The sequence below is a fragment of the Cololabis saira genome, chromosome 20 (genome assembly GCF_033807715.1).
Source record: "Cololabis saira isolate AMF1-May2022 chromosome 20, fColSai1.1, whole genome shotgun sequence".
Taxonomy (NCBI): domain Eukaryota; kingdom Metazoa; phylum Chordata; class Actinopteri; order Beloniformes; family Belonidae; genus Cololabis; species Cololabis saira.
The window spans coordinates 32,239,524-32,253,845 of record NC_084606.1 but is presented as its reverse complement, the minus strand read 5'-3'; the positions used below and the strand labels follow the sequence as shown (position 1 = coordinate 32,253,845).

Below are 14,322 nucleotides of genomic sequence, written 5' to 3'. Positions count from 1 at the left end.
GTGGTTGGAACGGCTGTTGTTGTGGTTGGAGCAGCTGTTGTTGTGGTTGGAGCAACTGTGGTTGTTGTTGGAGCGGCTGTAGTTGTTGTTGGAGGAGCTGTTGTTGTGGTTGGAGCAGCTGTGGTTGTTGTTGGAGCAGCTGTGGTTGTTGTTGGAGCGGCTGTAGTTGTTGTCAGAGCACCAGTGGTTGTGGTTGGAGCCGCTGTAGTTGTTGTTGGAGCAACTGTGGTTGTTGTTGGAGCGGCTGTTGTTGTGGTTGGAGCGGCTGTTGTTGTGGTTGGAGCAGCTGTGGTAGTTGTTGGAGCAGCTGTGGTAGTTGTTGGAGCAGCTGTGGTAGTTGTTGGAGCGGCTGTTGTTGTGGTTGGAGCGGCTGTGGTAGTTGTTGGAGGAGCTGTGGTTGTTGTTGGAGCGGCTGTTGTTGTGGTTGGAGCGGCTGTTGTTGTGGTTGGTGCAACTGTGGTTGTTGTTGGAGCGGCTGTGGTAGTTGTTGGAGCGGCTGTTGTTGTGGTTGGAGCAGCTGTGGTAGTTGTTGGAGCAGCTGTGGTTGTTGTTGGAGCAGCTGTGGTTGTTGTTGGAGCAACTGTGGTTGTTGTTGGAGCAGCTGTGGTTGTGGTTGGAGCAGCTGTGGTAGTTGTTGGAGCAACTGTGGTTGTTGTTTGAGCAGCTGTGGTAGTTGTTGGAGCGGCTGTAGTTGTGGTTGGAGCAGCTGTGGTAGTTGTTGGAGCACCTGTTGTTGTTGTTGGAGCAACTGTGGTTGTTGTTGGAGCGGCTGTGGTTGTTGTTGGAGCAGCTGTGGTTGTTGTTGGAGCAACTGTGGTAGTTGTTGGAGCGGCTGTTGTTGTGGTTGGAGTGGCTGTTGTTGTGGTTGGAGCAGCTGTGGTAGTTGTTGGAGCAGCTGTGGTAGTTGTTGGAGCAGCTGTGGTAGTTGTTGGAGCAGCTGTTGTTGTGGTTGGAGCAGCTGTGGTAGTTGTTGGAGCGGCTGTGGTGGTTGTTGGAGCAGCTGTGGTTGTTGTTGGAGCAGCTGTGGTAGTTGTTGGAGCAACTGTGGTAGTTGTTGGAGCAGCTGTGGTAGTTGTTGGAGCAACTGTGGTAGTTGTTGGTGCAACTGTAGTTGTTGTTGGAGCAGCTGTGGTAGTTGTTGGAGCAGCTGTGGTTGTGGTTGGAGCAGCTGTGGTTGTTGTTGGAGCAGCTGTGGTAGTTGTTGGAGCAACTGTGGTAGTTGTTGGAGCAGCTGTGGTAGTTGTTGGAGCAACTGTGGTAGTTGTTGGAGCAACTGTAGTTGTTGTTGGAGCAGCTGTGGTAGTTGTTGGAGCAGCTGTGGTAGTTGTTGGAGCAGCTGTGGTAGTTGTTCGAGCAACTGTGGTTGTGGTTGGAGCAGCTGTGGTTGTGGTTGGAGCAGCTGTAGTTGTTGTTGGAGCAGCTGTGGTAGTTGTTGGAGCGGCTGTTGTTGTGGTTGGAACAGCTGTAGTTGTGGTTGGAGCAGCTGTAGTTGTGGTTGGAGCAACTGTGGTTGTTGTTGGAGCGGCTGTTGTTGTTGTTGGAGCGGCTGTGGTAGTTGTTGGAGGAGCTGTTGTTGTGGTTGGAGCAACTGTGGTTGTTGTTGGAGCGGCTTTAGTTGTTGTTGGAGCAACTGTGGTCGTTGTTGGAGCGACTGTAGTTGTTGTTGGAGCAGCTGTGGTAGTTGTTGGAGGAGCTGTTGTTGTGGTTGGAGCAGCTGTGGTTGTTGTTGGAGCGGCTGTGGTTGTTGTTGGAGCGGCTGTGGTTGTTGTTGGAGCAACTGTGGTTGTGTTTGGAGCAGCTGTGGTTGTGGTTGGAGCGGCTGTGGTAGTTGTTGGAGCCGCTGTAGTTGTTGTTGGAGCAACTGTGGTTGTTGTTGGAGCGGCTGTTGTTGTGGTTGGAGCAACTGTGGTTGTTGTTGGAGCAGCTGTGGTAGTTGTTGGAGCGGCTGTTGTTGTGGTTGGTGCAATTGTGGTTGTTGTTGGAGCAGCTGTGGTAGTTGTTGGAGCAGCTGTGATAGTTGTTGGAGCGGCTGTTGTTGTGGTTGGAGCGGCTGTTGTTGTGGTTTGAGCGGCTGTTGTTGTGGTTGGAGCAGCTGTGGTAGTTGTTGGAGCAGCTGTGGTTGTGGTTGGAGCAGCTGTGGTTGTTGTTGGAGCAGCTGTGGTAGTTGTTGGAGCAGCTGTGGTTGTGGTTGGAGCAGCAGTGGTTGTGGTTGGAGCAGCTGTGGTAGTTGTTGGAGCAGCTGTGGTTGTGGTTGGAGCAGCTGTGGTAGTTGTTGGAGCGGCTGTGGTTGTGGTTGGAGCAGCTGTGGTTGTGGTTGGAGCAGCTGTGGTTGTTGTTGGAGCAGCTGTGGTTGTTGTTGGAGCAGCTGTGGTTGTTGTTGGAGCGGCTGTTGTTGTGGTTGGAGCGGCTGTTGTTGTGGTTGGAGCAGCTGTGGTAGTTGTTGGAGCAGCTGTGGTTGTGGTTGGAGCAGCTGTGGTTGTTGTTGGAGCAGCTGTGGTAGTTGTTGGAGCAGCTGTGGTTGTGGTTGGAGCAGCTGTGGTAGTTGTTGGAGCAGCTGTGGTTGTGGTTGGAGCAGCTGTGGTAGTTGTTGGAGCGGCTGTGGTTGTGGTTGGAGCAGCTGTGGTTGTTGTTGGAGCAGCTGTGGTAGTTGTTGGAGCAGCTGTGGTTGTTGTTGGAGCAACTGTGGTTGTTGTTGGAGCGGCTGTAGTTGTGGTTCGAGCAACTGTGGTAGTTGTTGGAGCAGCTGTGGTAGTTGTTGGAGCAGCTGTGGTTGTGGTTGGAGCAGCTGTGGTAGTTGTTGGAGCAGCTGTTGTTGTTGTTGGAGCAACTGTGGTTGTTGTTGGAGCGGCTGTTGTTGTGGTTGGAGCGGCTGTTGTTGTGGTTGGAGCAGCTGTGGTAGTTGTTGGAGCAGCTGTGGTAGTTGTTGGAGCAGCTGTGGTAGTTGTTGGAGCGGCTGTTGTTGTGGTTGGAGCGGCTGTGGTAGTTGTTGGAGGACCTGTGGTTGTTGTTGGAGCGGCTGTTGTTGTGGGTGGAGCGGCTGTTGTTGTGGTTGGTGCAACTGTGGTAGTTGTTGGAGCGGCTGTGGTTGTGGTTGGAGCAACTGTGGTAGTTGTTGGAGCAGCTGTGGTAGTTGTTGGAGCAGCTGTGGTTGTGGTTGGAGCAGCTGTGGTAGTTGTTGGAGCAGCTGTGGTTGTGGTTGGAGCAGCTGTGGTAGTTGTTGGAGCGGCTGTGGTTGTGGTTGGAGCAGCTGTGGTTGTTGTTGGAGCAGCTGTGGTAGTTGTTGGAGCAGCTGTGGTTGTTGTTGGAGCAACTGTGGTTGTTGTTGGAGCGGCTGTAGTTGTGGTTCGAGCAACTGTGGTAGTTGTTGGAGCAGCTGTGGTAGTTGTTGGAGCAGCTGTGGTTGTGGTTGGAGCAGCTGTGGTAGTTGTTGGAGCAGCTGTTGTTGTTGTTGGAGCAACTGTGGTTGTTGTTGGAGCGGCTGTTGTTGTGGTTGGAGCGGCTGTTGTTGTGGTTGGAGCAGCTGTGGTAGTTGTTGGAGCAGCTGTGGTAGTTGTTGGAGCAGCTGTGGTAGTTGTTGGAGCGGCTGTTGTTGTGGTTGGAGCGGCTGTGGTAGTTGTTGGAGGACCTGTGGTTGTTGTTGGAGCGGCTGTTGTTGTGGGTGGAGCGGCTGTTGTTGTGGTTGGTGCAACTGTGGTAGTTGTTGGAGCGGCTGTGGTTGTGGTTGGAGCAGCTGTGGTTGTGGTTGGAGCAGCTGTGGTTGTTGTTGGAGCAGCTGTGGTTGTTGTTGGAGCAGCTGTGGTTGTTGTTGGAGCGGCTGTTGTTGTGGTTGGAGCGGCTGTTGTTGTGGTTGGAGCAGCTGTGGTAGTTGTTGGAGCAGCTGTGGTTGTGGTTGGAGCAGCTGTGGTTGTTGTTGGAGCAGCTGTGGTAGTTGTTGGAGCAGCTGTGGTTGTGGTTGGAGCAGCTGTGGTTGTGGTTGGAGCAGCTGTGGTAGTTGTTGGAGCAGCTGTGGTTGTGGTTGGAGCAGCTGTGGTAGTTGTTGGAGCAGCTGTGGTTGTGGTTGGAGCAGCTGTGGTTGTTGTTGGAGCAGCTGTGGTAGTTGTTGGAGCAGCTGTGGTTGTTGTTGGAGCAACTGTGGTTGTTGTTGGAGCGGCTGTAGTTGTGGTTCGAGCAACTGTGGTAGTTGTTGGAGCAGCTGTGGTAGTTGTTGGAGCAGCTGTGGTTGTGGTTGGAGCAGCTGTGGTAGTTGTTGGAGCAGCTGTTGTTGTTGTTGGAGCAACTGTGGTTGTTGTTGGAGCGGCTGTTGTTGTGGTTGGAGCGGCTGTTGTTGTGGTTGGAGCAGCTGTGGTAGTTGTTGGAGCAGCTGTGGTAGTTGTTGGAGCGGCTGTTGTTGTGGTTGGAGCGGCTGTGGTAGTTGTTGGAGGACCTGTGGTTGTTGTTGGAGCGGCTGTTGTTGTGGGTGGAGCGGCTGTTGTTGTGGTTGGTGCAACTGTGGTTGTTGTTGGAGCGGCTGTGGTAGTTGTTGGAGCGGCTGTTGTTGTGGTTGGAGCAGCTGTGGTAGTTGTTGGAGCAGCTGTGGTTGTTGTTGGAGCAGCTGTGGTTGTTGTTGGAGCAACTGTGGTTGTTGTTGGAGCAGCTGTGGTTGTGGTTGGAGCAGCTGTGGTAGTTGTTGGAGCAACTGTGGTTGTTGTTGGAGCAGCTGTGGTAGTTGTTGGAGCGGCTGTAGTTGTGGTTGGAGCAGCTGTGGTAGTTGTTGGAGCAGCTGTTGTTGTTGTTGGAGCAACTGTGGTTGTTGTTGGAGCGGCTGTGGTTGTTGTTGGAGCGGCTGTGGTAGTTGTTGGAGCAGCTGTGGTTGTTGTTGGAGCAACTGTGGTTGTTGTTGGAGCGGCTGTTGTTGTGGTTGGAGCAGCTGTGGTAGTTGTTGGAGCCGCTGTAGTTGTTGTTGGAGCAACTGTGGTTGTTGTTGGAGCGGCTGTGGTAGTTGTTGGAGCAGCTGTGGTTGTGGTTGGAGCAGCTGTGGTAGTTGTTGGAGCAACTGTGGTAGTTGTTGGAGCAGCTGTGGTAGTTGTTGGAGCAACTGTGGTAGTTGTTGGAGCAACTGTAGTTGTTGTTGGAGCAGCTGTGGTAGTTGTTGGAGCAGCTGTGGTAGTTGTTGGAGCAGCTGTGGTAGTTGTTGGAGCAACTGTGGTTGTGGTTGGAGCAGCTGTAGTTGTTGTTGGAGCAGCTGTGGTAGTTGTTGGAGCGGCTGTTGTTGTGGTTGGAGCAGCTGTCGTTGTGGTTGGAGCAACTGTGGTTGTTGTTGGAGCGGCTGTTGTTGTTGTTGGAGCGGCTGTGGTAGTTGTTGGAGGAGCTGTTGTTGTGGATGGAGCAACTGTGGTTGTTGTTGGAGCGGCTGTAGTTGTTGTTGGAGCAACTGTGGTCGTTGTTGGAGCGACTGTAGTTGTTGTTGGAGCAGCTGTGGTAGTTGTTGGAGGAGCTGTTGTTGTGGTTGGAGCAGCTGTGGTTGTTGTTGGAGCAACTGTGGTTGTAGTTGGAGCAACTGTGGTCGTTGTTGGAGCGACTGTAGTTGTTGTTGGAGCAGCTGTGGTAGTTGTTGGAGGAGCTGTTGTTGTAGTTGGAGCAGCTGTGGTTGTTGTTGGAGCGGCTGTGGTTGTTGTTGGAGCGGCTGTGGTTGTTGTTGGAGCAACTGTGGTTGTGGTTGGAGCAGCTGTGGTTGTGGTTGGAGCGGCTGTGGTAGTTGTTGGAGCCGCTGTAGTTGTTGTTGGAGCAACTGTGGTTGTTGTTGGAGCGGCTGTGGTAGTTGTTGGAGCCGCTGTAGTTGTTGTTGGAGCAACTGTGGTTGTTGTTGGAGCGGCTGTTGTTGTGGTTGGAGCAACTGTGGTTGTTGTTGGAGCAGCTGTGGTAGTTGTTGGAGCGGCTGTTGTTGTGGTTGGTGCAACTGTGGTTGTTGTTGGAGCAGCTGTGGTAGTTGTTGGAGCAGCTGTGGTAGTTGTTGGAGCAGCTGTGGTTGTTGTTGGAGCAACTGTGGTTGTTGTTGGAGCGGCTGTTGTTGTGGTTGGAGCGGCTGTTGTTGTGGTTGGAGCAGCTGTGGTAGTTGTTGGAGCAGCTGTTGTTGTGGTTGGAGCGGCTGTTGTTGTGGTTGGAGCAGCTGTGGTAGTTGTTGGAGCAGCTGTGGTTGTTGTTGGAGCGGCTGTTGTTGTGGTTGGAGCGGCTGTTGTTGTGGTTGGAGCAGCTGTGGTAGTTGTTGGAGCAGCTGTGGTTGTGGTTGGAGCAGCTGTGGTTGTTGTTGGAGCAGCTGTGGTAGTTGTTGGAGCGGCTGTGGTTGGAGCAGCTGTGGTTGTTGTTGGAGCAGCTGTGGTAGTTGTTGGAGCAGCTGTGGTTGTTGTTGGAGCAACTGTGGTTGTTGTTGGAGCGGCTGTAGTTGTGGTTGGAGCAACTGTGGTAGTTGTTGGAGCAGCTGTGGTAGTTGTTGGAGCAGCTGTGGTTGTGGTTGGAGCAGCTGTGGTAGTTGTTGGAGCAGCTGTTGTTGTTGTTGGAGCAACTGTGGTTGTTGTTGGAGCGGCTGTGGTTGTTGTTGGAGCGGCTGTTGTTGTGGTTGGAGCAGCTGTGGTTGTTGTTGGAGCAACTGTGGTCTTTGTTGGAGCAACTGTGGTTGTTGTTGGAGCAGCTGTGGTAGTTGTTGGAGCGTCTGTTGTTGTTGTTGGAGCGGCTGTGGTAGTTGTTGGAGGAGCTGTGGTTGTTGTTGGAGCGGCTGTGGTTGTTGTTGGAGCAGCTGTGGTAGTTGTTGGAGCAGCTGTGGTAGTTGTTGGAGCAGCTGTGGTTGTGGTTGGAGCAACTGTGGTTGTTGTTGGAGCGTCTGTTGTTGTGGTTGGAGCGGCTGTGGTAGTTGTTGGAGGAGCTGTGGTTGTTGTTGGAGCGTCTGTGGTTGTTGTTGGAGCAGCTGTGGTAGTTGTTGGAGCAGCTGTGGTAGTTGTTGGAGCAACTGTGGTTGTTGTTGGAGCGTCTGTTGTTGTGGTTGGAGCGGCTGTGGTAGTTGTTGGAGGAGCTGTGGTTGTTGTTGGAGCGGCTGTGGTTGTTGTTGGAGCAGCTGTGGTAGTTGTTGGAGCAGCTGTGGTAGTTGTTGGAGCAGCTGTGGTTGTGGTTGGAGCAGTTGTAGTTGTAGTTGGTGCAACTGTGGTTGTTGTTGGAGCGGCTGTGGTTGTTGTTGGTGCAACTGTGGTTGTTGTCAGAGCACCAGTGGTTGTGGTTGGAGCAGCTGTGGTTGTTGTTGGAGCGGCTGTAGTTGTTGTTGGAGCAGCTGTGGTAGTTGTTGGAGCAGCTGTGGTAGTTGTTGGAGCGGCTGTGGTAGTTGTTGGAGCGGCTGTTGTTGTGGTTGGAGCAACTGTGGTTGTTGTTGGAGCGGCTGTGGTAGTTGTTGGAGCGGCTGTGGTAGTTGTTGGAGGAGCTGTGGTTGTTGTTAGAACAACTGTGGTAGTTGTTGGAGCAGCTGTGGTAGTTGTTGGAGCAGCTGTGGTTGTTGTTGGAGCGGCTGTGGTAGTTGTTGGAGCAGCTGTGGTAGTTGTTGGAGCAGCTGTAGTTGTTGTTGGAGCAACTGTGGTTGTTGTTGGAGCGGCTGTGGTAGTTGTTGGAGCAGCTGTAGTTGTTGTTGGAGCAACTGTGGTAGTTGTTGGAGCGGCTGTTGTTGTGGTTGGAGCAGCTGTGGTAGTTGTTGGAGCAGCTGTGGTAGTTGTTGGAGCGGCTGTTGTTGTGCTTGGAGCCGCTGTGGTAGTTGTTGGAGCGGCTGTGGTAGTTGTTGGAGCGGCTGTTGTTGTGCTTGGAGCCGCTGTAGTTGTGGTTGGAGCATCTGTGGTTGTTGTTGGAGCAGCTGTTGTTGTAGTTGTCGTTGGAGCAGCTGTGGTAGTTGTTGGAGCGGCTGTTGTTGTGGTTGGAGCAGCTGTGGTAGTTGTTGGAGCAGCTGTGGTAGTTGTTGGAGCAGCTGTGGTAGTTGTTGGAGCAGCTGTTGTAGTTGTTGGAGCAGCTGTGGTTGTTGTTGGTGCAGCTGTTGTTGTGGTTGAAGCAGCTGTGGTTGTTGTTGGAGCAGCTGTTGTTGTAGTTGTGGTTGGAGCAGCTGTGGTTGTTGTTGGAGCAGCTGTGGTTGTGGTTGGATCAGCTGTAGTTGTAGTTGGTGCAACTGTGGTAGTTGTTGGAGCGGCTGTTGTTGTGGTTGGAGCGGCTGTGGTAGTTGTTGGAGCGGCTGTGGTTGTAGTTGGTGCAACTGTTGTTGTGGTTGGAGCGGCTGTGGTAGTTGTTGGAGCAGCTGTGGTTGTGGTTGGATCAGCTGTAGTTGTAGTTGGTGCAACTGTGGTAGTTGTTGGAGCGGCTGTTGTTGTGGTTGGAGCGGCTGTGGTAGTTGTTGGAGCGGCTGTGGTTGTAGTTGGTGCAACTGTTGTTGTGGTTGGAGCGGCTGTGGTAGTTGTTGGAGCAGCTGTTGTTGTGGTTGGAGCAGCTGTAGTTGTGGTTGGAGCAGCTGTAGTTGTTGTTGGAGCAACTGTGGTAGTTGTTGGAGCGGCTGTTGTTGTGGTTGGAGCAACAGTACTTGTAGTCGGACCAACTGTTGTAGTTGTTGGACTAGCTGTAGTTGTAGTTGGAGCAGCTGTAGTTGTTGATGCACTCGTGCTTGTTTCTTTTGCCTGAAAGGCTGTGTTCATGATTGACATTTGTTTTAGTTATTTTCATAGTAAGTATAAGCATTTAATACCTTCAGTTTTTTTCCAAAGACAAATATTTTAAGTTTCATCAAATTCATTCCCAGTCCCTCCAACTTACCTGTGAGTATCAGCACTGAGAATAAGATTTTTCCAATTCCCATTGTTGTTTTCCTCTTTTTCTGTAATGATAATGCACAACATCAAAGTCAGAAACACCTTGGCACATTTAAGCATTAAGTGTTCCAGTGCTTAATGCTTAAATGGTTGTATTTGTTATATTTGTAAAGATGTCAATTATGTTGTGTCATTTTAAAATGTAAAATATTATTTTTTCAATCATTTTATGCAATATGAACTGTAAAAAAAAAAAACATTTCTGAAAATGCTGACTAAATACAAAATACAAAACTAACGCCAAGGCTGGTGCCAGCAGTCTGAAAATTGTCTTCAGTCATCCATACAATTGAATACTATGACTGTATGTATATATATATATATATATATATATATATATATATATATATATATATATATATATATATATATATATATATATATATATATATATATAAATATCATATTTTGAAAAATGTCTGTAATGGAGCTATTTATGTTTTACCCCAACTCTTGAGGAAATCCACCCATTCTCTTAAAGTGCCTTAAGATGAAATTTGTTGTGCTTTAGCCCTGAGTTGAATGGATCCGTCAGTTTCTTCTATTTAATTATCCGAATCATTTTCAACTTAAAAAAGTGAAAGCAAAGGAAAGCAATCTCATATGATCCAACTAATTTTCACAAGATTTTGAATATTTAGGGCCCGAGCACTTACAGTGCGAAGGCCCTATTGTATCTGTAGGAATTTTCCTTTTCCTTTTTCTTCTTCTGACGAAATGAGGGCCTTTTTGCCCCCCTAAACGTGCCCCAAAAGTCACCAAATTTTGCACGCAAGTCAGGCCTGGCGAAAAATTTGATATTTAATGGTTTGCATTAATGGGCGTGGCAAAATGGCTCAACAGCGTCTCCTAGAAAACTTTGTGACACACATGTTGCAACTTAAAGCCCCCCCCCCCCCCCCCCCCCCCTTCATCTGATTGGTCGATATCTGATAGTTCCTACTTTCTGCTATAACTTTTGAATGGTTTGATATAGAGAGTCGTGGCTGGTGTCATCCGCTAAATGTCCAGGTCTGAAGAATCTACATGCAAGTCATACAAACGCTTCCAATGCAGCACAACTGAACGTGCACAAGGGTGCGAGGGCCCGTTCATCGCTGCTTGCAGCTTTAATTTTATTTGTTCTTGGCGTGGCCCTTACCATGCAGGCCACCAACAGATTTTTCCATCAGTCCAAAATTCTTTGACAACACCCTGTATTTAGTGAGATTTTTTTCCATAATGGGTGCAGCAAGATGCACATGCATGTATCCTAAAAAAATTTACATTAAAGTTTGGTACGTTAACGCAATGGTGGTAAACACCTAAGGTGTCAGGTGGTTACTGTTCAAAATGGCTGCATAACAGTCAATTAAATTTCAGAAGCCAATATTAATTATTGCGAATTATGTGTATTTAGTTTTATAGGCACGTTTGTAAAGGCATACAATGTACCGAATTTGAAATGAATTGATCAAAAGAGGACGCTTTAATCATTTAATTATGTTTTTGCTTATATCATGCATGTTTAAGATGATCTAATTCAATAACTTTTAAAGTGATTTCATTTTGAAGGGATCAAAAACTCTTTCAGTTATTTTTTGTTCTGGCCAGAGAAATGCTAATGGAATCGCAACAGCAGCAACTGAAGCTCGAGTATCACACACCGCCAAGGACTAAAAGAAATTCCATAGCATGTATTTGCATATTTTGTGAATCTGTGCAAAGCCTCTGTGCAGACTGGAAGAAGGGTGATGCCACAGTCCAGGTTTATTCACTATTGCAAATTGGCTTTCCTAATGATAAAATAATAATAATCATTCGCCTCAACTCAACTCAACTTTATTTGTGTAGCACTTTAAAAACGATACAGTTGACCAAAGTCCTGAACACAAACATGGATAACAATGATAAAATCCTTCACCCTCACCATACACAGAGTGAAGGATTTGGGGTATTCAACCATCAAAGACAAGTTTGTGTTTATACCTCCATAAAACTATCCCCTTATAACCCTGATAGATGAAGCTACATGTATGCAACAGTCAGTAGCTGAAAGTCACAGCAGATTTCCTTAAATCCAACACCAAATCAAGTATTCTAGGTAAAACGTCTGGATATTTTCCCTTTTTGTCGATGTCTCCCCACAACAGATCAAGGAGAAAGGGGCCAACAAAAGCACCAACACAGAAATTGCCTTTCACTCAGATTCTGCCACAACTTTTTAAGACAACCACCATGTGGCAGCAAAACAGGTTTTACAGCTATGAAATATGCAAACCACCAGCTCATCCTGACAGAGATCTTATCATGGGAAATTACCTGTGAATAAAGTATTAACCAACAAACCAAACAATTCAATTATTGAATTGAATTGAATTGAATTGAATTGAATTGAATGAAAATCTTTATTTCGAGCATAAAATAATTATAAACACAAAGAAAAACAATTATAAGTTATTATAAGTCTGGTGAACTGAAAGATAGAGAATGAAAAGCGACTTTTGAACAGCAAGTTCCCTTTCAAAAATATGTCAGATGGTTCGCTGGACAAGACTGAAGGTATTTACATGTACCATCAATTTGAAATGAATTACCACCGAAGTACGTTGAGTCTCAAATACCAGAGAGCGCAGCGCTGCTCCGCCCCCCCCCCCCCCCCCCCTCGTCAAAATCAGACAACGCTGGATAACAGCTTGCAAAAAAGGACGAGTCAAATCAAATCAAACTTCATTTGTGAAGCGCTTTTCTTACAAAATAAGAAATTCAACACAAAGCGCTTTACATAAAACATAAAACTCAACAATGCCCCCCCCGCACACACACGCGCACACACACACACACACACACACACACACACACACACACGCGCACTGACGGGCACACGCACACTGCGATTCTCACGAGTGCACTGAGGATTCAGGTGAGGAAACGGCTGAGTTACTCCCCTTACATGTGCACTTTATTAGTTTGTAATTTATTTTTTGTATCCCCCTGTTTTGATCCCAGTTGAGAAGGGGATATTTTTGAGCCTTTTATTTTCCTCCGTATGATGTTAGACATAGTTACATGGAAAATGTAACTGACCAATGCACTTCTTGTACAATGTTTGTGATGCATATGGTTCATTGTTTTACTTTGAGCTGCTTAAAAAAACAAGGAATCTTAAGTTAGTCTTTCCAAGTGTAAAGTTGGGGACTACATTGTGTTTGTATTTATGAAGGAATGTTACATTCAGGTCAAAAGCCTTTTTTGTGGCAAGTTGAATAAACATTGGCATAAAGCAGCATATTTGCCCATTCTCATGTTGTTAACAGTATTAAAAACATAAAAAAAAATACCTTGAGGTAATTTAGAACAGCACAAAATGTGTGAATAAATTTGCAATTAATATGCGATTAATCGCAGTTAATTACAGAAATCATGGATTAATTGAGATTCAAAATTTTAATCGTTGGCCAGCACTAATTTATATATATATATATTGATCAAAAGAGGACGCTTTAATCATATAATTATGTTTTTACTTATATCATGCATGTTTAAGATGATCTCAATAACTTTTAAAGTGATTTCATTTTGAAGGGGTCAAAAACTCATATATCTAAAAAAATATATACCTATTCTTACATTATAAAAATATTACAGCACTTCATTGCAATATTATACCTGAGCATTATAAATACTATACTTTCATTATAAATATAAATATACCTGAGCATTATGAGTATTATACCTGAGCATTATAAATAAATGATATACCACAGCAATTAAAAAATAATAATTATTTATAAATAATATACATATACAACATATACACATACACACACACACACACACACACACACACACACACACACACATATTCCTGGAGCTTGTTCTTACCTGTGTGTGACCCCATTTATGCTTACTGCCGTGCCTGTTTTACTCTTTTACTCTTTTTGCTCTTTGCTATTGCTTTTATTGCTGGTTTTATTCTGTTTGCTATATTGTTTTTTTTCAGTGTTTTTTTTTTTTTTTTTTTCACTGTCTTAAAGCTGCTTTGTTTTTATTTGCTTGCTTTGCTTATCTTCTCTTGACATGTAAAGCACTTTGAGTTGCATTCTATGACAGGAAAGGTGCTATATAAATAAAGTTTATTATATATATATATATATATATATATATATATATATATATATATATATATATATATATATATATATATATATATATATATATATATATATATATTGAAAAAGGGCACCTGACCAAGGATCAGCATTTAATGCTGAGATGGGAATGTGAATGTTTTTAAACAATCAAGTACAAATGATGAACACCTAATTAAGTGTAATTTCTTCTCCATTACCTTTCCATCTTATAAAGTGTTACCAATGAATAATTTACATCTCTTTATATGTTAATGTAATCATGTGTTTTTGTTTTTACAGCGGCTGCTCATTGTAGTATAATCTAAGCAATGCTAAACAAAAAAAACTGTGTTGTAAATAGTTTTATGAGCCTACCTCTCAAACATTTGGTCACACCCAGTCTTTTGAAAGATGCAGGTGTGTCCAAACTTGGCAAGTATGATACAAAAAAAAACAGTTTATCTCAATTCATTATAATGATCATAATTTCAAGAAAGCTCTTAATTATTTGTACCTGGATTGGATGGTTTTTCCTCCATTCATTGGTTTTAATATTAATTTAAATATACATTTTTTTTTTAATCAATAAGATGATGAATGATCCAAGTACATGTCATAGAGCTGTTTTTGGTTATCTGCGTGCTAATTTTAAGTGTGAGACATATTGTTTAAGGTATACATTTGATGTAATTAAAAGTAAATAATCTCAAAAATTTCTAAAATCTTGTCATTCAGAATATTTATTTTTAGTTGTGACAGAAAACATAAATTCAAAATTTGCCCTAACCTCTTTCTCGTTTAAAAATGCAGGTTCAGTAAGCAGCATGTACAGCAAGTTCAGCAAGTATTTGTTGCAAGTACAAACTTTATAATCTGTGGATCAGAGAATTACAAGTAAATGTACTTTTCTTTCAACTAATATATGCTTATTTTGCATAAAGTGTGATAGTTTTTCAAATAATCTGTCAGTGAAATTCACCACATAATGATGATAATAATTAAAATTAAAATAATTAAAAATAAATAGTAATAATAATTATTGTATATCTAAAATTGTCACTCTTATCAATACAGTTATTAATTATAGTTTAATTTAAAACATATTCATTACATAGACTTAAATTTCAAGAACATAGACTCAGATTTTTACTCACCCAAAGTAAAATTCAAAATTCAAAGGTTCTTTAAAAACCGCTCTGCTGTATCTTCAACACTTGTTGTGACATCTCTTTGGTTGACTTTATATATTAGCTGCATAATAAAGGGGTGTGACATGTGTCAGGATTTTTGTTAAAGTAACTTCAAGCATGATTGAGGAACAAAGCTAAAACAGAACAAGAAAAAAAAAAAAG

At 44.9% G+C, this 14,322-nt stretch overlaps 1 protein-coding gene across 1 annotated transcript in view; it reads right to left on the bottom strand.

The window, feature by feature from the left end:
• LOC133420503 (mucin-5AC-like) overlaps positions 1-8,132 on the bottom strand; it is a gene marked incomplete at its 5' end in the record, with an annotated part of 29,792 nt that extends 21,660 nt beyond the window's left edge. The window contains 2 exons of the mRNA XM_061710197.1: positions 3,276-4,094; positions 7,680-8,132. Of these exons, the coding sequence (XP_061566181.1) occupies positions 3,276-4,094; positions 7,680-8,132 (1,272 nt within the window). The remainder of the gene's footprint in view (positions 1-3,275; positions 4,095-7,679) is intronic.
• Between the last annotated feature and the right edge of the window lie 6,190 nt (positions 8,133-14,322).